Source organism: Ranitomeya variabilis, chromosome 3, assembly GCF_051348905.1.
Source record: "Ranitomeya variabilis isolate aRanVar5 chromosome 3, aRanVar5.hap1, whole genome shotgun sequence".
Classification (NCBI taxonomy): domain Eukaryota; kingdom Metazoa; phylum Chordata; class Amphibia; order Anura; family Dendrobatidae; genus Ranitomeya; species Ranitomeya variabilis.
Genome location: NC_135234.1, coordinates 460,436,001 through 460,459,510, shown reverse-complemented (window position 1 = coordinate 460,459,510; position 23,510 = coordinate 460,436,001). Strand labels below are relative to the sequence as shown.

Below are 23,510 nucleotides of genomic sequence, written 5' to 3'. Positions count from 1 at the left end.
AGGTAATACAGTGATCACAAGGGACATTGTAGACAGGAGCTCTGTATATAATGTCAGTGTACAGGTAATACAGTGATCACCAATGACATTATACACAGGAGCTCTGTATAACGTGTCAGTGTACAGGTAATACTAAGGTCACCGGTGCCATTATACACAGGAGCTCTGTGCATAGTATATAGTGTATAGTGTCAGTGTATAGGTAATAGTTATCACCGGAGACATTATGCACAGGAGCTCTGTATAAAATGTACAGGTAATACAGTGATCAACAGTGCCATGATAAACAGGAGCTCTGTGTATAGTGTAAAGGTAATACAGGGATCACCAGTGTCATTATACACAGAAGCTCTGTATATAGTATATAGTGTCAGAGTACAGATAACACACTAACTCACCAGTGGCATCGCTAGTTGAAGTCCTTAATCTTTGGTTTTCTTTAATCAGTGCAAACGGCCATCGTTTCTTCAAGCCAGGTCTCGTCTATGCAGAAAATAAGTTATTTAGAGCACTGCTTCCACAGCAGATTCCCCAGTTTTTCCCCAACTTATACACTATGTCAGATGAAGAAAAAAACCAACATCGTGCCACCTTGCACAGTAACAGGGCCCACTTCAATTCATCATTTCCTCTCCCCCACCCTCAGTTCATCATAATTTGCTCTCTCCTATACCGCACCCTCAAGTTATCATTATTTGCTGTTCTGCACCCCAAGCCTCCATTCATCATATTCTGTTCCCCACCCCCAGTCTCAATTTATCATTGCTGTTGCCCATCCCCCTGTCTCAATTTATCATTATTTGCGCTCCCCCACCCTCAATTCATCATCATTTTCTCCCCCACACCCAATTAATTAATTTTATTTTAAAAAGTTTGTCATACTTACCTCTCATACAAAGCCCTGCAGCTCCGCTGCCATTCTGTTGTCCACCATGGAGCTTTATGAAAGCTCTCTTCAAAGACGAGATGTGTGCAGCAGCCCACCTCTGCCCCCTGGGGCCTGGTAAGCAGATGAGCAGAAGTTCACCGGGCTCCATACACCAGTGAAGGCAGTAATGCCCTGATGGCGGCCCAGTGAAAACCATTGCATAAATATGCATTTTAAAGTTTTGACCAGTGTTGTAGTTTTGCCACATGTACGTCCATGGTAGCACTTAAAATTAGACAAGGCACATGGATGTAAAGTCCATTCTATCAAACTCGGTTTTTCCAGGTGCATACTTTTGCAAGAAAATTCCTTCAAAGTCCTGTCCCATTGGTACAGAACTTCTGAGCTTTTGCATCATTTGCGTTTAGATATACTTTAAGATCTGCCGAAGGTCTACAATCTTTCCTCTTCTTACAATCTTACTGTATGTGTATTTAATTAGTAAATGATTGTTTTTCTGAAAAAATATGGTGTGGGCTCCTGCACATTTTTCTAAACCAGCAGAAGGAAAGCCGACGGCTGAGGGCAGATGTTTGTAGCCTAGGAAGAGGGTAATGCCCATGGAGCTTCCAAGGCTGTTAATATGATCTCAGACCTTTATACTTAGCCTTTACTGGTTATTAAAATGGCGGACCACCCCCCAAAAATGACATAGGCCCCCTATAATTAATAACCAACTGAGGCTAGGCAGACAGCTGCAGGCTAATATTATTAGCCTAGGAAGGGGCCATGGAAATTGCTCTCCAAGCCTAAAAACATCAGCTCCCAGCCAACCCAGAAAAGGCACATCTATAAGAAACCTTGGGTGAAGAAATCCGTCTTGCGGTTCTTGTGTAATCAGTGTTAGAAGTTTTTAGTTAATGATATGCCCGAGCTCTGTGGCGGGACCATGACTTTTTTCTCACTACGCCATTTAGCGATCAGGTTAATCCTTTTTTTTTATTGATAGATCGGGTGATTCTGAATGCGGCGATACCAAATATGTGTAGGTTTGATTTTTTTAATTGTTTTATTTTGAATGGGGCGAAGGAGGGTGATTTGAACTTTTATATTTTTTAATTTTTTTAATATTTTTAAAAACATTTTTTTTTCATTTTTGGCATGCTTCAATAGTCTCCATGGGAGACTAGAAGCTGCCACAACCCGATCGGCTCTGCTACATACAGGCGATGATCAAGTCGCCCCTATGTAGTACAATTACTCACTTGTTATGAGTGCCGACCACCGGGTGGTGCTCATAGCAATCTGGCAGTGACAACCATAGAGGTCTCCAGGAGACCTCTTGGTTGTCATGCCAATGAACCGGTCACATGCGATCACATGACAGGGTCACCGGTAGGCGGATTTCTGGCCCGATGGCCAGAAGCGCGAGTTAAATGGCACTGTCAGCATTTGACAGCAGCATTAAGGGGTTAATAGCCACGGGTGGATCGTGATTCTACCAGCGGATATTCCAGGCACATGTCAGCTGTTGGAAACAGCTGACATGTGCCGGGATAGATGTGGGCTCACCGTCGGAGCCCACATCAAAGGGACGGAGTCCGACGTGGGTGTACATAATTATTATGCCCAACATCAGAATGGGGTCAATGTGCTTCTTTCTGAGCCAATCCTTTGTTGCCTTGGCAGTATATTTTGGGTCATTGTCTTGCTGAAAGACCCAGCCATGACCCATTTTTAATGTCCTGGTGGAGGGAAGGAGGTTGTCACTCAGGATTTTACGGTACATGGCTCCATCCATTCTCCAATTGATATGGTGAAGTAGTCCTGTGCAGAGAAACACCCCCAAAACATAATGTTTCCACCGCTATGCTTATTAGTGGGGACGGTGTTCTTTGGGTCATAGGCATCATTTCTCTTCCTCCAAACACTGCGAGTTGAGTTAATGCCAAAGACTCAATTTTTGTCTCATCTGACCACAGCACCTTCTCCCAATCACTCACAGAATCATCCAGATGTTCATTGGCAAACTTCAGATGGGCCTGCTGGATTTTAAACCTGTACGGTGTAATGTGTTAGCAATGGTTTTCTTGGTGACTGTGGTTTCAGCTGCCTTGAGATTATTAACAAATTCCCCCCTGTGTAGTTTTAGGCTGATCTCTCACTTTCCTCATGATCAAGGATACCTCATGAGGTGAGATTTTCACGGTGCCCCAGTCATTTTGTATTTCTTCCATTTTCTTACTATTGCACCAACAGTTGTCTCCTTCTCACCCAGCGTCTTACTTATGGTTTTGTAGCCCATTCCAGCTTTGTGCAGGTCTATGATCTTTTCCCTGACATCCATAGAAAGCTCTTTGGGCTTGTCCATGTTGTAGAGGTTAGACTCTGACTGAGTCTTTTATAAAGGTGACTATGTAAGACAGCTGTGTTTAATGCAGGTAAAAAGTTGATTAGGAGAATCTAACTGGTCTGTAGGAGCCAGAACTCAATGGTTGGTAGGGGGTCAATATTTACTTCTCACTGCAAAATGCAAATAAATTCCTATAATTTATACAATGTGATTTTCTGGATTTTATTTTTGATATTCTATCTCTCAATGTTAAAATTAACCTACCCTTACAATTATAGACTGTTCATGTCTTTGTCAGTGGGCAAACTTACAAAATCAGCAAGGGATCAAATACTTATTTCCCCCACTGTATTCATGCTTAATTTTTGAGTTTCTGACTGGTTAGTCCCATATTGACAATGAACTGGTCACTATTGGTCCAACATCTAGATACCGCAGTATACTGCTGTTAATGTCATAGGAACCTAATGTAGCAAACTTTTTTCCAAAATACAGGGTAATCTTTGAACTAAATTAGCAACGGCTTTCCTCCTTTTCACATGCCATAATAGAGTCTATGCATAGTGGATGCCTTGTCAGTGCAAAGCCTTTAAAGAGAATCTGTCAGCAGGTTTTTGCTATTTAATCTGAGAGCAGCATAATATAGAGCAAGGAAGCCTGATTCCAGGGATATGTCACTTACTAAGCTGTGTGCGTTATTTTCAAAACAATAAAATGTTATCAGCAGGGGATTAGGACTAGGTCTCTTGTGCATGCCAGACTGGCTAATCTGTGTAAACTTAAGGTACCTTCACACGAAACGACATTATAACGATATCGCTAGCAATCCGTGACGTTGCAGCGTCCTCGCTAGCGATATCGTTTCGTTTGACACGCAGCAGCGATCAGGATCCTGCTGTGATGTCGCTGGTCGCTGAATAAAGTCCAGAACTTTATTTGGTCGTCCGATCGCTGTGTATCGTTGTGTTTGAAAGCAAAAGCAACGATACCAGCGATATTTTACACTGGTAACCAGGGTAAACATCGGGTTACTAAGCGCAGGGCCGCGCTTAGTTACCCGATGTTTACCCTGGTTACTAGCGTAAAATGTAAAAAAAACAAACAGCACATACTCACATTGCGTCCCCTGCAGTCTGCTTCCTCCTCTGACTCAGCGCCGCAAAGTGAAAGTGAAAGCAGCACAGCGGTGACGTCACCGCTCTGCTCTCACTGTACGGCGCTCAGTCAGTCAGGAAGTGGACGCAGGGGGACGTGAATGTAAGTATGTGCTGTTTGTTTTTTTTAGATTTTACGCTGGTAACCAGGGTAAACATCGGGTTACTAAGCGCGGCCCTGCGCTTAGTTACCCGATGTTTACCCTGGTTACCAGGGGACCTCGGCATAGTTGATCGCTGGAGAGCGGTCTGTGTGACAGCTCTCCAGCGACCAAACAGCGACGCTGCAGCGATCGACATCGTTGTCGCTATCGCTGCAGCGTCGCTTCGTGTGAAGGTACCTTTAGCCGTACAAATGATTGGCAGCTCACTTTTGAAGCACAGTGTACACAAGAAGCTACAAATGACAGGGTGTGAGCAGGTTACAGAGAGCTCAGTATTCTGAGCACTGCTATATCTACAGCAGAGAAAACAGGGATTTTGTCAAAACTGCACCAATCAATACAATTAGTGATAAATCAATGGAATTGGGTTCTTCGCCACTATATTATGCTGTGCTCAGGTAACATAGCAAAAACCTGCTTACAGATTCCCTTTAAGACATAACATTATTACCTACTTGACTGGAGAACCAAAGACAATTTAAGGGCTTATATTTACTGTAGATTTTTTTGATATTTGTGGGAAATGCTCTTTAAAGATGTAACATAAGGTAACGTACATTATTAACTATATTTTATGTTTAATTAGGTTGGAAAAGTAAGAAAAAGTACAGCCAGAAAGAGAGAGTATCATGTCCTGTTCATGGTGATCACCACTGTCATCTGCTACCTTATTTGCTGGCTGCCTTATGGAGTGGTTGCTTTGCTTGCAACATTTGGAAGGCCTGGAATTGTCACTCCAGTTGCAAGTGTTATACCTTCAATTTTGGCCAAAAGCAGTACTGTATGCAATCCACTGATCTACATATTCATGAACAAGCAGGTAAGAAGTGATTTCATTTATGTTTCACTGTGCTTTACTTTGAATTGTATTTTTTTTCCCAGAATTGTTTAAGCCATAGTATAATAAACTGTGAAGGAACCATAAGTAAAGAGTAAAGACACATTATAGGCCATGTTCAAATGCGGTGTATTTGCTGCAGATTTGTTGCAAGGTTTGGAATTTTCAACAAATGACAAAAGATTACATGTGAATAAAGTTATATTACACGCACAAACAGATATTTAGAAAAAGTATTTCTAAAGTCCGTTTATGATATGTAAATGAGTCCTTTGACTAGTCCATAGGGCGATGACGCCAGCGCTTGTAAATCATGTTATCATGCCCACAGTGGTATGACAACATGCCAAGTGGGCCAACTAGTCTGTTTGACTAGTCTACTAGTCAAAGCCTCATTTACATATCATTAATAGACTTTAGAAATTCTTTTTCTAAAGATCTGTTTATGTGTGTAATGTAATGAAGGGACTGTTAGGCGGGGTGGTTCTTGGGGCACGGGGGACCTGACAGGTTCCATTTAACCTGCAGATATGGAGTTAGTCTGCAGGTTAATAACGTTGTGAACCTGCCCGGTGTCAGCACTTAGACCCCACTGCCGGGAGAAAATGAGCTTTATTCTTCCCGGCAGCATTCCGGTTTAGTCACTGGGGTGGCACCAGCTCGGGATTAGTCATTAATGCTGAGCTGCTGTCAGTCAGTGCTGGGGGCATGGTTACAGCCGCCGCTCACTGAACACACAGTAGTGACTGAACCCGTGCTGGTTTCTTACTCCTTTATCAGGGGGGGGGCAGCGTGGCACATCGCTCATCGCTACTAGGTATGTTTCTGGATATACTATATGAATGCCGTGTTGATACAAATCTGTCCACATTGGTGGGATGTCGTTCAGATATTTGATATTATCTTTTGGCATCTGATGCCTAGACTAGGCATTATATTATGTTTGACTATGATTGATTGGGTGTTTGTGCCGCTCTGCTCCCCTACTATGCAGTTTGCAGGTGTCTGCCGATTTTAGCCTTTGCTGTTGCTTATGTCCTGTTGTATTTATATCTCTAATAAAATTTATACTTTTTATCATTCTGGACTAGTACACTGCTTTTTCTCTGGTTTTCTCCTTTATTAGGCCGGTTTCACACGTCAGTGTCTCCGGTACGTGAGGTGACAGTTTCCTCACGTACCGGAGACATTCACACACGTAGACCCATTAAAATCAATGCATCTGTGCAGATGTCATTGATTTTTTGCAGACCGTGTCTCCGCGTGCCAAACACGGAGACATGTCAGTGTTCGTGGGAGCGCACTTATTACACGGACCCATTAAAGTCAACGTTGTCCGTCTGCAGTCCGTGTGCGTGCAGGAGACAGCGCTACAGTAAGCGCTGTCCCCCCCACGTGGTGCTGAAGCCGCAATCCATATGTTCCCTGCAGCAGCATTTGCTGCAGAGAAAATATGAATAATAGTGTTTAAAATAAAGATCTATGTGTCCCCCGCCCTTCCACCCCCTGTACGCCCCCCCGCTGTTCTGAAAATACTCACCCGCTCCCTCGTTGGCTGTCGGTGCTTCCTGGTCTGGCCGCGGCTTCCACTGTATGCGGTCACGTGGGGCCGCTCATTTACAGTCATGAATAGGCGGCTCCACCTCCCATAGGGAGGATTCAGCACCAGATGCTGGTAGTACGTGTGGTACCCAGCACGGTGCGTGTGGTACCCAGTGGGCACACGGACGGCACACGTGTGCCACACTGATGTTCACCAGAAACGCAGGGGCACACGGACACGGATAACTCCGGTACCGATTGTTTCCGGTACCGGAATTATCTGGACGTGTGGGACAGCCCTTAGGCTGCGCTCATCCTTTGCAGCCATGCTGTGATTTTTTTTACTGCTTCAATAATTTTCTAAAATGCAAACTGTTGTGATCCTAGCGTGACTACAGCCAAAAAAAAAGCCGTAGTCTCTTGAGAGTAAAAAAAAAAGTTTGTGAAGGAGGAAGAAGTTGATGTAAGAATATTTTTGTCTCTAAGCATTTTTTACATTTATTTTTTTATTTTTTCACTTTGTATTTAAGGAGGTGACTTGATTGAATAATTATGTCACTTCAGCATTATTTTTGTGTTGGAACAATTTATAGCTGATTGCAATACCACAAAAGAAAAGTTGTGGAATTGTGAAAATCACATGACATGTTAATGATATGCAAATGATTTAGAATTGGAAACAACATTTGGAAAACATAAATATTTTTTCTGTATTGAGTAGACAAATGCCTATCGCCAAATACTTGCACACCTTGGCATGCTATGAATGAGGTTATTAACCCCATTGCGAAGTTGGGGGTAATAGTACGCCCATGTCAGACTCCGTACCTTTGATGATGGACATCTTTCCCAGCATATGTCAGCTGTTTTGAACAGCTGACATGTGCCTCTAACAGTCGTGGGTGGAATCGCGATCCAGCAGCGACTTTTAACCTGTTAAATGCCATTGTCAATCTCTGACAGTGGCATTTAACTCACGATTCTGGCAAGCGCGCCGGAAATCCCGCTCATCGGTGACCCCGTCACGTGAGCCCAGGTCACCAATGGGTTGTCATGACAACTAGAGGTCTCCAGCAGACCTCTATGGTTGTCATAGCCAGATTGCTATGAGCGCCGCCCGATGGTTGGCGCTCATAGCAAGTGAACATTTCTGCTACATACAGGCGATCTGATCATCACCTGTATGTAGCAGAGCCGATCGGACAACTGCAGCTTCTAGTCTCCCATGGACACTATTGAAGCATGCAAAAAGTAAAAAAAATGTTTTTAAAAATATTTAAAAAATCAAAGTTCAATTCACCCCCCCCCCTTCGGCCCATTCAAAATAAAAAAAAATCAAACATACACATATTTGGTATCACTGCGTTTAGAATCGCCCGATCTATCAAGATAGAGAAAGAATTAACCTGATCGCTAAACGGCGTACCGATAAAAAAAGTAAAAACAACAGAATTACATTTTTTTTTGGTCATCGCTACATTGCAATAAAATGCAATAACGGGCGATTAAAATATCATATCTACACCAAAATTTTATGAATAAAAATGTCAGCTCGGCGTGCAAAAATAAGCCCTCACTCAGCCCCAAATCATGAAAAATAGAGACGCTACAGGTCTCATAAAATGGCACTATTTTTTTTTTTTTTACCAAAGTCTGGATTTTTTTTTCACCACTTAAATAAAAAAGAACCTAGACATGTTTGGTACCTACGAACTCATAATGACCTGGAGAATCATAATGGCAGGTCAGTTTTAGCATTTAATGAACATGGTAAAAAAAACCTGGAATTGCACTTTTTTCACTTAGAATTTTTTTTCCTGTTTTCCAGTACAAGATATGTTAAAACCAATGGTATCGTTCAAAATTACAACTTATCCCCCCAAAAATAAGCCCTCACATGGCCATTTTTACCAAAAAATAAAGTTATGGCTCTGGGAAGAAGGGGAGCAAAAGACAGAAATTCAAAAACTGAAATACCCCTGGTTGTTAAGGAGTTAACATGTCTATCGATCCTATGATTTCCATAATTTCACACTTTTTCCTTTTGAGTGCTGCAATTTAATTTTTGGAGAGTTTATTTTTTGTTGCAGCACATCCTAAATACAAGTAGGTTCTTAAGTCTCAGGTGAATGTACGTCTTCTGTATATTGTCCAACCCAGGCATCCTTGGCACGTAGACATACAACAATAAAATGACCCAACTCAGAGCTCAATTAAAAAAATCAAACTGTTTATTTACAAGAAATATTCTATACATTGTGCATACATAAAAATGTACAAAACCAAAATAGAAAAAGAGTTCAAATGTGTACAAACATTGTTCAAAATGATGTTCCTTGAAAACATTTTACAATTTATCAGATGGACGATAAGCCAGAGAGTAAAAAAAAAAACTTACCAAAAGACCATCAAAGCTATAAAAAAATTAGTCTGATTCCTAATTGAAAACACTAAGAATACAAAAAGATCAGGTAAAATTTATGAGTGATCCTGCAACTCAGGCTGAAAGAATACAATAAATTTATTTGATGAGGATTTTGTAATAATCCATTACATCATGTGGAAAGGAGTACAGATAAACACAGCAATTCTCGACCAGCCACCCAAGCGTATCGACAATCTCTAGACCTGCCACTGAGCAAGTTCACCAGCCAGATTACTGAAGAAAACAATCCAAATCTTCTGCACAGTGATCCTGCTTCAGTGGAGCACATATGGTCTCCTCGGGGTGTTCTTAATATTACATGTCACCTTTCCATAATGGATACTTGTCATATGACCAATGAATTGCGCACTTGTAGACCGGTACTTAGGATTATCAGGTATAAGTGCAAGGTATCACCCACTTCAGAACTATTCACATAGTTAACCTAAATCAGCGGTTGACAAATCCCAGGTAAAGTGCAACCCGAAGAATGGCGATGATCAATAGTATACATTTTGTGGGTGCACAGTGTTTTGCGGGTGAGGCAAATGTAATACTTAGAATTCAATTCTACTGTACAATATCTTAGCACCAAATAAGTGCCACATATATTAATACCTCTGTATAAAGCTGTGCCCATGTGGTCACTTGGGTCAAGTAGTAACTTACACTGAACTACTTCTTAACAATTCCCTAGATCATATTTGTCATTACTACCCCTCACCCTTTAAATCTCCTAAATCGTTTGAACATAAATACAGTAAAGAGGAGTCTCGTAAATACTGAAGTCTCCCATTCCACATACTACACTTCTTCTTCCTATCTATCACACTATATTCTAACATGCGATCCCTGCAAAGCAACAGTCTTGCTATTTACTATGCGTTTGGACCAAGTTCCTGGCAACCTAGTCGATTTAACAGTGTTAGTTCAGAAGGGTGAGCATGAGTTTTAGCAGCAGAACAAGACAGACACATTAATACAGATGTCTAACAGCGTCCAAATAAGCAAAGAGAAAAAACAAATCACATTTCTAGTTAGTTTATGTGCAAAATAACAACGTATCAGAAGGAGGAGTAGACGATAAAGCCGTCTCTGGACACATCTCATTGGCTTTCCAACCATCTTTTTATTAACACTATGGTTACATATTTCAGTGGTATTTTCTGATTACCAAAACCATGACATACAGTATCAAGAGTCTTCCATCCAATTACTGGCTCACATGTAAGCATTTTCTGCCTCCTATGTGCCCTGTTTATATGGATGGCCCAAGAGACAAATACCTTATTAACACTTCATGTAATAGTTCTTTCTGGGACATCATGTTAGAATGGCTTTCATATTTGTAATGATACGGTACATCATTTCTAATGAGAATGTGTCCATCCGACATGAAATATATCTACTGCTTAGAATGGCCACATAGCCGTTTCAATCGATATCTCGGCTCTAGCACATCAAGGTCACACATTCAGGAAAATGTGTGGATGCATTTATAAATCCACATGAAAGCTTACAGTTCCTTAATGACATAGTAACAATATGGCACATTATGGATCGATGGGAGCAGCTCCTCCAGGTCCACATTAGAATATTGATTCCCCTTCTAACTAGCGCACAATTACCACTTTCTCCGTTCATAGCCGAGTTCACCTTGCTCTGAAGGAGTTAGTAATAAATACTCATTGGCTAGACAGATTCCTAAGCCCAGCCACCAATAAGTTTAAGATTAAAGACCAATTCTCTTCAATGGTCTAAGCAATATCTGTTTCAAGTATTGTTGATCTAACAACAGTAGCAAATTATTGCACATCATTTCCAAAGGCAATCAATGCATTCTTATGTAATGTGTTCATTTGTGGGACAACGCAGTGCACTGAAGCCTGGCAGAGTGACTTTTCCTTTTCGGAGAAGATTGTCTTCCGTCCCTTGGTTAATTCTTTGTATGAGCATCTTCTCATAGAGGAGCGGATGGTATGCACCCAGTGTACACGCTGCGTCATAATATTGCTCATGGTAGTGGCACAGATCGGTCTGTCGGTAGGACGGGATATATTCATATACGTCCACGTTCTCACACAGGGACATCATAATGAGAATACCTAACAAATACAAGCACAGAAAAAAGCATATAAGAACCAGTGATTTAATACAGACAGAAATATGTCAACTTCCATCTTTCTTTCCATCAAGTATCTTTCAGCCTATTACATGTGCAAGATAAAGATACATTTTTTAAGCAAATGTGTTTATCAAGTTTGATAAAAAAGAATCTTCTGGTCAGCCTCTTGTATATTTTATAGAACCAGAGTGCGCTTATTATTTATAATTATTTATTACATAATATAGGAAACAATCAAAGTGGTATTAGTTGATGGGGTCCCCATCTATCCCAAGAATGAAGGCCTAGTTCCCTCTCATTTGCCTCAATAGAAAATAATCTAGAAAATGGTGACCATTATTCTTGGGATCACTTGGGTCCCAGTGGTCAGACTCCCATTGGTCACATTTTTATAATACATTTAAAGGGAGTCTGTAAGCAGTTTTGCTATGTAATTTGAGAGCAGTGTGATGTAGGGGCAGAGTGCCTGATTTCAGCAATTTATCACTTACTGAGCTGCTTGGTGCAGTTTTGATAGAATCCCTGTTTTCTCTGCTGTAGATGTAGCAGTGGTCAAAATGTTGAGCTGCATTTAACTTCGCACACACCCGATTGGCACCTTCCTGTGTACAGTGTACATTGTGAGCAAGCTGTCAATCAGTGGTGGGGATGGGGTTACACAGATTGGCTATACTTCTTTGCATGTAACGTCCATTTCTGCACAGTGATAATCTCCGACTGATAAAACACTGATTGCATTGAAACTACAACAATCTGCTCAGAAAGTGACACATCCCACAAATTAGACTCTCTACCCCGTCCTTATGCTGCTTTTGGGTTAAATTGCAATATTCCCTTTAATTGACATGAAAGCACATGGAAAACTAAAAATAGCAAATGATTTTTACAAAACAGCAACCTATCATCAAAGGTTCGGTTATAAACCACTGCCAGGATGCTATAGGGCTTATAGTTAATAAAAACTCATTTACTGGTAACCAGTCACCGTCTCCTAGCCATTAGCACACCTACTCTTTCTTGACTGACGTCCTGCCCACTGCGCAGGTTATTGAAGGTAGAATAGTTGGGCTAACAGAAAGACTAAAATTGAGCACCATCCAAAAGGTTATTGAGAATGGATGTGCTGGTTTATATAACACCAGTTTCAGCAGAGGGAAGCATGAAGTGCTCTAAAATTTCCTGGTAGACGGCTGCGCTGACTTTGGTTTTGATAAAACACAGTGGACCTACACCAACAGATGACATGGCTCCCGAAACCATCATTGATTGTGGATACTTCACACTAGACCTTGGAAATGAAGGTCCCAGAGTCTGGAGGAAGACTGGAGAGGCACACAATCCAAGCTGCTTGAGGTCTAGTGTGAAGTTTCCACAATCAGCGATGGTTTGGGGAGACATGTCATCTGCTGGTGTAGGTCCACTGTGTTTTATCAAGACCAAAGTCAGCGAAGCCATCTACCAGGAAATTTTAGAGCACTTCATGCTTCCCTCTGCTGACAAGCTTTTTGGAGAGGAAATTTCATTCTCCAGCAGGACTTGGTACCTGTTCACACTGCCAAAAGTACCAATACCTGGTTTAAAAACAACAGTATCACTGTGCTTGATTGGCCAGCAAACTCGCCTGACCTTAACCCCATAGAGAATCTATGGGGTAGAGTAAAGATGAAGATGAGAGACACCACACCCAACAATGCAGACGAGCTGAAGGCTGCTATCAAAGCTACCTGGGCTTCCATAACACCTCAGCAGTGCCACAGGCTGATCGCCTCCATGCCACGCCGCATTGATGCAGTAATTGAAGCCAAAGGAGCCCTGACCAAATATTGAGTGCATTTACTGAATATACATTTCAGTAGGCCAACATAACGGATTTTAAAATAATTTTTTAAAGCTGGTGTTATAAAGTATTCTAAATTACTGAGATAATGACTTTTGGGTTTTCATTGGCTGTAAGCCATAATCATCAAAATTAACAGAAATAAACACTTGAAATAGATCTCTCTCTGTTTGTAATGACTATATATGAGTTTCACTTTTCGTATAGAAGAACTGAAAAAAAATTACTTTTTGATGATATTCTAATTTTGTGAGATGCACCTGTAAATGTTTATGCGTTACACACGCTGCAGATATGAGTCGTCAAGGTCCCAATGACTAGAAGCAAGTGACTGCAGGGAGAATAACAGTTCATTTTCTCCCTGTAGCTGCTGCTCAATTCCATTTTTTTAAGATTTGCCATTGGATCTCAGAGGTATGAGTCCTTCTTATTTAGCTCTAATTTTTACGATCTTTACCAAAGTAGAATACTAAGGAGAGCAGCGGGAATAAAATAACAGCAATAAATAGCCTTTTGACCTGATGACAGGTCCTCCATAAGTGGCAGGTGTGTATTGGAAAACATCCCCTTGGGTTTGGCCACTGATTTTTTAACCCTAATGTTCTGTTCGGGTCATAGTGACCCGAACAGACTTTTGCGGCCCTGTAGATTTTTTTCTGTAAGTCTATAAAACTTGAGACTCCTTGACTTTTCCTCATTTGGGGGGACCTACCTATGAGTATTTTTTTTTTTTTTCGTTTACTTTTTGCTACACGCAAAAAGTTACACTTGTTGTGTTCGGGTCATAGTGACCCGACATCGTTTTTTACAGCTGTGAGGCCATATTTTCAGTGAAATAAAGGAGTTATAACCTCAGTTGGGTCTATTTATTGCATCTACTATTGTATATCAATTGATTTATTTCCTAAATTATTTCAATGGGGTCGTACACGCGCTCTACCGGGGGTATGCATTGAGATCTGCGCACCATAAAAATGGCTTTATATTGATTATTTTTGGTGCGCAGTCTATTCTAAAATGTAGAGTGCATCCGGAGAGATCACTAGGTGTGCACTACACGTGTATATTATGCGCAGAACGGACTCCTCAGAACGCGCTGTCTAAGACGTTTTTTTTTTTTGTAAAGCTGAGCTGTAAAGTCTTGCAAATAATTTTTTTTTAGCTAAGTAATTCTGTCTTCCTGGCTTATCTGCTTGTTTTCAGAAGGGTTCTTATCTTCTCTGCTCTTATCAGTACACGTTTTGTTTGTTTTTTTTTACAAAATATGTGTAGTTTTCTATTTTCGTTTTGCTCATTGATCTTTTTTTTCAGAATAAAAACAAAAAAAAAAAGATTTCTAGTTCATTTTTCTTTTTTTTTTACTACCAAACATGTTCACAAACAGTCTAGTAAGCAAAAAGTATAAAAAAAATGGAGTTAGAGTGTCTAAAATCAAGGTTTAATAAGCCGGGTCATAGTGACCCGGAACACTACAAGTGTATAGTAAATGCGAACAAAACAGCAGGGTTAAGAAACTGGCTTGGAACAATTTACTAGTTTGCATAAGCACGTACAAGCTTTATAATAAATTATATATATACAACATGAAACATTTTCTTAATTGTGTCAAACAATATCGACCTTGATAATTTGATGCACACATTTTACGACAAGCCTATTTTATAAATTATTTACATGCAGCAAATACCGTAGTTGTTAGGGTGTAGTTTCTCTATATAGTAGGTAACCTGAGAATAAATAATGGACACCTAAAGCTCTCCAACTGCTTGGTTTCCAACCATATCCACCCTTATTGGGCTCTATGAGGCCAAAGCTGTCAAAGCAGAATAGGGGGCGTGAGTATAGAGGGAAAATATGCAGGTGGGAAGGTAAATGTAACTATGCGGCCCTGCCGAGATGCATCGACCGCCAGTATTTGGTTAGAACCGTCATTTTGTGCTCACAATTAATAGAAAAATATTGTGGAATCTGAGGGATTAGTGACTCTGTGTTATGTCTTTGTAGCTTTCATTATGTGCGGTGTAAGAATATTGAGATTAGCTACTTTTGAGGGAATTTAGTACAAATTAGGTGTCTTTATGCTTTTAAATGGTTCATTAACAACTTAAGGCCTAGTTCCAATGTTTGTGATTTTTCTTGAACGTAAAAACACGGATCGTTATTCAGCAGTGTTTTTTGTCTAACTTTCATCAGTGATTGGTCAGTGTGTCAGTTTTTACCATTCCTGTTTCATGAGCCCACACCATATAGAGATGGCCACCGTACATGTACTGGCTGCCGTTGGGTGGCTATATGAAACTTGCTCATGTTTGCTGATGTCTAGTGACAGGGAAAAATGACTGCCGCAGCCAGTCACTATATGTAGTGGTCACATCCCTGTGACTGGACAGTAGGAGCCTGACAGGGTACCCAGCAGTGATGAAACAGGAGAACTGGAGTCCTCATTAACACTTACATTTTCATTTTATGTGTGATAATTGACCCATAAACACTGAGCAAAGTTTAGCTCATATGAATATCGTAATATCTTAATTACCAAATGCATATCGGGCAAAGACATTGACGCATTTGTATTAATGTTATGAATATAAAGATCCATAAACAGCTGCCCTGCCTGCTGACTGCTTTCATGAAACAAAAATAAATTTTTCTCTCCATTGTAAAATTGAAAACTAGAAAAATTAAAGAACGATTACAACAAAGATACAGTGGATAAAATAAGTATTTGATACACTGCTGATTTTGCACGGTTTCCCTCCTACACAGAATGGAGAGGTCTGTAATTTTTTTCGTAGGTACACTTCAACTGTGAGAGACAGAATCTTTAAAAAAAATCCAGAAAATCACATTGTATGATTTTTACATAATTAATTTTCATTTTTTTTTAATGAAATAAGTATTTGATACAATAGAAAGACAGCACTTAATATTTGGTACAGAATCCTTTGCTTGCTCATACTGTGTATAGAGGGCTGTGGGCCAATATACTGTGTAGAGATTGCTATGAGGACATCATACCATGTTGTGGGGGAATTTATCTTTGCTTGGATCACTCTGGGGTCACCTTCCAATGCTTGCATAGGGAATTCACTGTTAGGGTAACATTCTGTATGTGGGAGGGGCATTTTTTGGGGGCATGATACTCACAGGGAGCCATGAGAGTGGCATCGTAGTAGGTGAAAACATTATGTGGCTTCAGTGAGGGCACAATTACTGTGTACTTGCTGCAACACGTGTCCATTCCCTGTTAATAATATGTGTGAGGTATGAACTTCTGTGACTGTGCCTATGCGCCAAGCCCTCACCTACTCTGCAGAATACATTTTTTTCTTTTAGGAAGGGTTTTGGGGCCATTAGGACTTTTGCTATGGGGCTCCATGATTTATGTTTACGCCCCTGATGCAATTGAGAATATGTGAATGGGTATACATACATATATATATATATATATATATATATATATATATATATATAATTTTTTTGTATATTTCTTGGTGTACCTTTACTAATTGTGAAAACATGTATTGAAAGTAACCCCACGCTTAAGGGAATCTATCAATAGGTTCAAACTTCCATAGCGTCCATATGGGCATGTAGGTCATAGAAAGTTGAAGAAAATTATAAACTGATATCTGCAATCCGATGTCTAATTTCTTTTTTGTGTATTGGAACAACACAAAAACAGAGAAAAAAGGACAAACTAGACATAATTTTACACAACCCCAAAAATGGGCCGGACAAAATTGTTGGCACCTTTCCAAAATTGTGGGTAAACAACTTTGTTTCAAGCATGTGATGCTTGTTCAAACTCACCTGTGGCAAGTAACAGGTGTGGGCAACATGAAAATCACACCTGAAACCAGATAAAAAAGGCTGAAGTTAACTCAATCTTTGCATTGTGTGTCTGTGTGTGCCACACTAAGCATGAAGCACCCAGAAATGGATGGAAACAAAGCCCTGGAGAGTTCTGAAGTCATCTGCAATAAGTCTGGATTTAAATCCCATTGAACACCTGTGGTGAGAGCTTAAAATTGCTGTTGGGAGAAGGCACCCTTCAAATATGTGAGACCTGGAGAAGTTTCCAAAAGAAGAGTGGCCCAAAATTTCATTTCAGAGGTGTAAGAAACTTGTTGAGGGTTATAGGAAACAATTAATTGCATTTATTCCCCATCTTTGAGGTTTCGTGTGAAATTATGTCCACTTTGCCTTTATTCCCCCTGTTTTTTTATTGGTTCTAATTTTGGGTACAGTACACACAACTTTCTTTAAAGGAGTGTTAGGTGTCAAGTTCCCACCGCTGCACAGGGGGAATCTCGAACCACCTCTGCTGCAGTCTCCCATTCTTCTCCAGCCACAGTGGAGCCTGCTCAGCAGAGACGTCGGTCCCAGCGTCTGGCTCAGGCAGATACTGTGCGCTTGGTTACTGCTGCCCTTCTAGGCTCTGCTGTTGTGAATTTGGATTCTGGGCTCCCCCGGTGGCTACTGGTGGAATTGAACTGGTGTCTTCATCTTCTCTGTTCACCTGTTCCCATCAAGATGTGGGAGTCGCTATATAACCTTGCTGCTCTGTTAGTTGCTTGCCGGTCAACAATGTTATCAGAAGCCTCTCTGTGCTTGTTCCTGCTCCTAGACAACTACTAGATAAGTTGGACTCTTGTCCATGTTTGTTTTTGCATTTTGTTCCAGTTCACAGCTGTAGTTTCGTTACTGTGTCTGGAAAGCTCTTGTGAACGGGAATTGCCACTCTGGTGTTATGAGTTAATGCCAGAGTTTTAAAGTAATTTCTGGATGGTGTTTTTTGATAGGGTTTTCAGCTGACCATGAAAGTGTCCTTTCTGTCTTCTGCTATGTAGTAAGTGGACCTCAAATTTGCTAAACCTATTTTCATACTACGTTTGTTATTTCATCTCAACTCACCGCCAATACATGTGGGGGGCCTCTGTCTCCTTTCGGGGTATTTCTCTAGAGGTGAGCTAGGACTAAGATTTTCCTCTGCTAGCTTTATTTAGTCCTCCGGCTGGGCTGGGCATCTAGAATCAACGTAGGCATGCTACCCGGCCACTGCTAGTTGTGTGTTAGGTTTAGTTCATGGTCAGCTCAGTTCCCATCTTCCAAGAGCTAGTTCCTATATATGCTTATGCTATGTTCTCTTGCCATTGAGATCATGACAGTTTGACCGGCCCGCAAAGTGTTAATTGTTTGGGCTGAAGCAGGAGAAAAAGAAGTGTTGAAGGGAAATTTTTTTTTTTTTTCCCCTCAGAGTTTTGCTGCCTAGCCCTTAATTGCTGTCTAGCTGCTTCTTACCTCCTCTTAACCCTTGAATGGCTCTGTGTCCACCTGTTTGTAATGGATCTTCAGAGTGTAACTGCAGGTTTGAATATTCTCGCCACGAAGGTACAAAATTTGCAAGATTTTGTTTGTCATGCACCTGTATCTGAGCCGAGAATTCCTTTGCCGGAATTTTTCTCGGGGAATAGATCCGGGTTTCAGAATTTTCGAAATAATTGCAAATTATTTTTGTCTCTGAAATCTCGCTCTGCCGGAGACCCTGCACAGCAGGTCAGGATTGTGATTTCCTTGCTCCGGGGCGACCCTCAAGACTGGGCTTTTTCATTGACACCAGGAGATCCTGCGTTGCTCAATGTGGATGCGTTTTTTCTGGCCTTGGGGTTGCTTTATGACGAACCTCATTTGGAGCTTCAGGCAGAAAAAACTTTGATGTCCCTATCTCAGGGGCAAGATGAAGCGGAAATTTACTGCCAAAGATTCCGTAAATGGTCTGTGCTTACTCAGTGGAATGAGTGCGCCCTGGCGGCGACTTTCAGAGAGGGTCTCTCTGATGCCATTAAGGATGTTATGGTGGGGTTCCCTGTGCCTGCGGGTCTGAATGAGTCCATGACAATGGCTATTCAGATCGATAGGCGTTTGCGGGAGCGCAAACCAGTGCACCATCTGGCGGTGTCCACTGAGAAGTCGCCAGAGAGTATGCAGTGTGACAGAATTCTGTCCCGAAGCGAGCGGCAGAATTTTAGACGGAAAAATGGGTTGTGTTTCTATTGTGGTGATTCTACTCATGTTATATCAGCATGCTCTAAGCGCACTAAAAAGCTTGGTAAATCTGTTTCCATTTGCACCTTACCGTCTAAATTTATTCTATCTGTGACCCTGATTTGCTCTTTGTCATCTATTACCACGGACGCCTATGTCGACTCTGGCGCCGCTTTGAGTCTTATGGATTGGTCCTTTGCCAAACGCTGTGGGTATGATTTAGAGCCTTTGGAGACTCCTATTCCTCTGAAGGGGATTGACTCCACCCCATTGGCTAATAATAAACCACAATACTGGACACAAGTAACTATGCGTATTAATCCGGATCACCAGGAGATTATTCGCTTTCTGGTGCTGTATAATCTACATGATGATTTGGTGCTAGGATTGCCTTGGCTGCAATCTCACAACCCAGTCCTCGACTGGAGAGCTATGTCTGTGTTGAGTTGGGGTTGTAAGGGGGCTCATGGGGATGTACCTGTGGTTTCCATTTCATCATCCATTCCCTCTGAAATTCCTGAGTTCCTGTCTGACTATCGTGACGTCTTTGAAGAATCCAAGCTTGGTTCGTTACCTCCGCACCGAGAGTGCGATTGTGCCATAGATTTAATCCCGGGTAGTAAATACCCAAAGGGTCGGTTATTTAATCTGTCTGTGCCTGAACATGCTGCTATGCGAGAATATATAAAGGAGTCCTTGGAAAAGGGACATATTCGTCCATCGTCATCTCCCTTAGGAGCCGGTTTTTTCTTTGTGTCAAAAAAAGACGGCTCTTTGAGACCATGTATTGATTATCGGCTTTTGAATAAAATCACTGTTAAATATCAATACCCATTGCCGTTGCTGACTGATTTGTTTGCTCGCATAAAGGGGGCCAAGTGGTTCTCTAAGATTGACCTTCGTGGGGCGTATAATTTGGTGCGAATCAGGCAGGGGGATGAGTGGAAAACCGCATTTAATACGCCCGAGGGCCACTTTGAGTATTTAGTGATGCCTTTTGGTCTTTCTAATGCTCCGTCAGTTTTCCAGTCCTTTATGCATGATATTTTTCGCGATTATTTGGATAAATTTATGATTGTGTATCTGGATGATATTCTGATTTTTTCGGATGACTGGGACTCTCATGTCCAGCAAGTCAGGAGGGTTTTTCAGGTTTTGCGGTCTAATTCTTTGTGTGTGAAGGGTTCTAAGTGTGTTTTTGGGGTACAGAGGATTTCCTTTTTGGGATATATTTTTTCCCCCTCTTCCATTGAAATGGATCCTGTCAAGGTTCAAGCTATTTGTGATTGGACGTAGCCCTCTTCTCTTAAGAGTCTTCAGAAATTTTTGGGCTTTGCTAACTTTTATCGTCGATTTATTGCTGGTTTTTCGGATATTGCTAAGCCATTGACCGATTTGACTAAGAAGGGTGCTGATGTTGCTGATTGGTCCCCTGATGCTGTGGAGGCCTTTCGGGAGCTTAAGCGCCGTTTTTCCTCTGCCCCTGTGTTGCGTCAGCCTGATGTTGCTCTACCTTTTCAGGTTGAGGTCGACGCTTCTGAGATCGGAGCTGGGGCAGTGTTGTCGCAGAAAAGTTCTGACTGCTCCGTGATGAGGCCTTGTGCCTTCTTTTCCCGTAAATTTTCTCCCGCTGAGCGGAATTATGATGTTGGGAATCGGGAGCTTTTGGCCATGAAGTGGGCTTTTGAGGAGTGGCGCCATTGGCTTGAGGGGGCCAGACATCAGGTGGTGGTATTGACTGACCACAAAAATTTGATTTATCTTGAGACCGCCAGGCGCCTGAATCCTAGACAGGCGCGCTGGTCATTATTTTTCTCTCGGTTTAATTTTGTGGTGTCATACCTACCGGGTTCTAAGAATGTTAAGGCGGATGCCCTTTCTAGGAGTTTTGAGCCTGACTCGCCTGGTAACTCTGAGCCCACAGGTATCCTTAAGGATGGAGTGGTATTGTCAGCCGTTTCTCCAGACCTGCGGCGGGCCTTGCAGGAGTTTCAGGCGGAGAGACCTGATCGTTGCCCACCTGATAAACTGTTTGTTCCTGATGATTGGACCAGTAGAGTCATCTCTGAGGTTCATTCTTCTGCGTTGGCAGGTCATCCTGGCATTTTTGGTACCAGGGATTTGGTGGCAAGGTCCTTCTGGTGGCCTTCCCTGTCACGAGATGTGCGAGGCTTTGTGCAGTCTTGTGACGTTTGTGCTCGGGCCAAGCCTTGTTGTTCTCGGGCTAGTGGATTATTGTTGCCCTTGCCTATTCCTAAGAGGCCTTGGACGCACATCTCGATGGATTTTATTTCAGATCTGCCTGTTTCTCAGAAGATGTCTGTCATCTGGGTGGTGTGTGACCGTTTTTCTAAGATGGTCCATTTGGTTCCTCTGCCCAAGTTACCTTCTTCTTCCGAGTTGGTTCCTCTGTTTTTTCAAAATGTTGTTCGTTTGCATGGTATTCCTGAGAATATCGTTTCTGACAGAGGGACCCAATTCGTGTCTAGATTTTGGCGGGCATTCTGTGCTAGGATGGGCATAGATTTATCTTTTTCGTCCGCTTTCCATCCTCAGACGAATGGCCAGACCGAGCGGATTAATCAGACCCTGGAGACATATCTGAGGTGTTTTGTGTCTGCTGACCAGGATGATTGGGTTGCTTTTTTGCCATTGGCGGAGTTCGCTCTCAATAATCGGGCCAGCTCTGCCACTTTGGTGTCCCCGTTTTTCTGTAATTCGGGGTTTCATCCTCGATTTTCCTCTGGTCAGGTGGAATCTTCGGATTGTCCTGGAGTGGATGCTGTGGTGGAGAGATTGCATCAGATCTGGGGGCAGGTGGTGGACAATTTGAGGTTGTCCCAGGAGAAGACTCAGCTTTTTGCCAACCGCCACCGTCGTGTTGGTCCTCGGCTTTCTGTTGGGGATTTGGTGTGGTTGTCTTCTCGTTTTGTCCCTATGAGGGTCTCTTCTCCTAAGTTTAAGCCTCGGTTTATCGGCCCGTATAAGATATTGGAGATTCTTAACCCTGTTTCCTTACGTTTGGACCTCCCTGCATCCTTTTCTATTCATAACGTTTTTCATCGGTCATTATTGCGCAGGTATGAGGTACCGGTTGTGCCTTCCGTTGAGCCTCCTGCTCCGGTGTTGGTTGAGGGTGAGTTGGAGTACGTTGTGGAGAAAATCTTGGACTCTCGTGTTTCCAGACGGAGACTCCAGTATCTGGTCAAGTGGAAGGGATACGGCCAGGAGGATAATTCTTGGGTGAATGCATCTGATGTTCATGCCTCCGATCTGGTTCGTGCCTTTCATAGGGCCCATCCTGATCGCCCTGGTGGTTCTGGTGAGGGTTCGGTGCCCCCTCCTTGAGGGGGGGGTACTGTTGTGAATTTGGATTCTGGGCTCCCCCGGTGGCTACTGGTGGAATTGAACTGGTGTCTTCATCTTCTCTGTTCACCTGTTCCCATCAAGATGTGGGAGTCGCTATATAACCTTGCTGCTCTGTTAGTTGCTTGCCGGTCAACAATGTTATCAGAAGCCTCTCTGTGCTTGTTCCTGCTCCTAGACAACTACTAGATAAGTTGGACTCTTGTCCATGTTTGTTTTTGCATTTTGTTCCAGTTCACAGCTGTAGTTTCGTTACTGTGTCTGGAAAGCTCTTGTGAACGGGAATTGCCACTCTGGTGTTATGAGTTAATGCCAGAGTTTTAAAGTAATTTCTGGATGGTGTTTTTTGATAGGGTTTTCAGCTGACCATGAAAGTGTCCTTTCTGTCTTCTGCTATGTAGTAAGTGGACCTCAAATTTGCTAAACCTATTTTCATACTACGTTTGTTATTTCATCTCAACTCACCGCCAATACATGTGGGGGGCCTCTGTCTCCTTTCGGGGTATTTCTCTAGAGGTGAGCTAGGACTAAGATTTTCCTCTGCTAGCTTTATTTAGTCCTCCGGCTGGGCTGGGCATCTAGAATCAACGTAGGCATGCTACCCGGCCACTGCTAGTTGTGTGTTAGGTTTAGTTCATGGTCAGCTCAGTTCCCATCTTCCAAGAGCTAGTTCCTATATATGCTTATGCTATGTTCTCTTGCCATTGAGATCATGACACTCTGCCATTGTAGCCAGCACTGTTCAGCGGTGAGCAGACATTCCTGGGACTAAGTCCTGCTTTTCCTCTAC

At 42.1% G+C, this 23,510-nt stretch overlaps 2 protein-coding genes across 2 annotated transcripts in view; one reads left to right on the top strand and one right to left on the bottom strand.

Moving 5' to 3' along the window:
• The window catches only part of LOC143816355 (pinopsin-like), a 405,676-nt gene that overhangs the window by 376,479 nt on the left and 5,687 nt on the right, over positions 1–23,510 (top strand). The window contains exon 4 of the mRNA XM_077296602.1: positions 5,126–5,359. Within this exon, the coding sequence (XP_077152717.1) occupies positions 5,126–5,359 (234 nt within the window). The remainder of the gene's footprint in view (positions 1–5,125; positions 5,360–23,510) is intronic.
• ST6GAL2 (ST6 beta-galactoside alpha-2,6-sialyltransferase 2) overlaps positions 9,129–23,510 on the bottom strand; it is a 243,964-nt gene continuing 229,582 nt past the window's right edge. Inside the window, exon 7 of the mRNA XM_077296601.1 lies at positions 9,129–11,449. Within this exon, the coding sequence (XP_077152716.1) occupies positions 11,187–11,449 (263 nt within the window). The 3' untranslated portion in view covers positions 9,129–11,186. The remainder of the gene's footprint in view (positions 11,450–23,510) is intronic.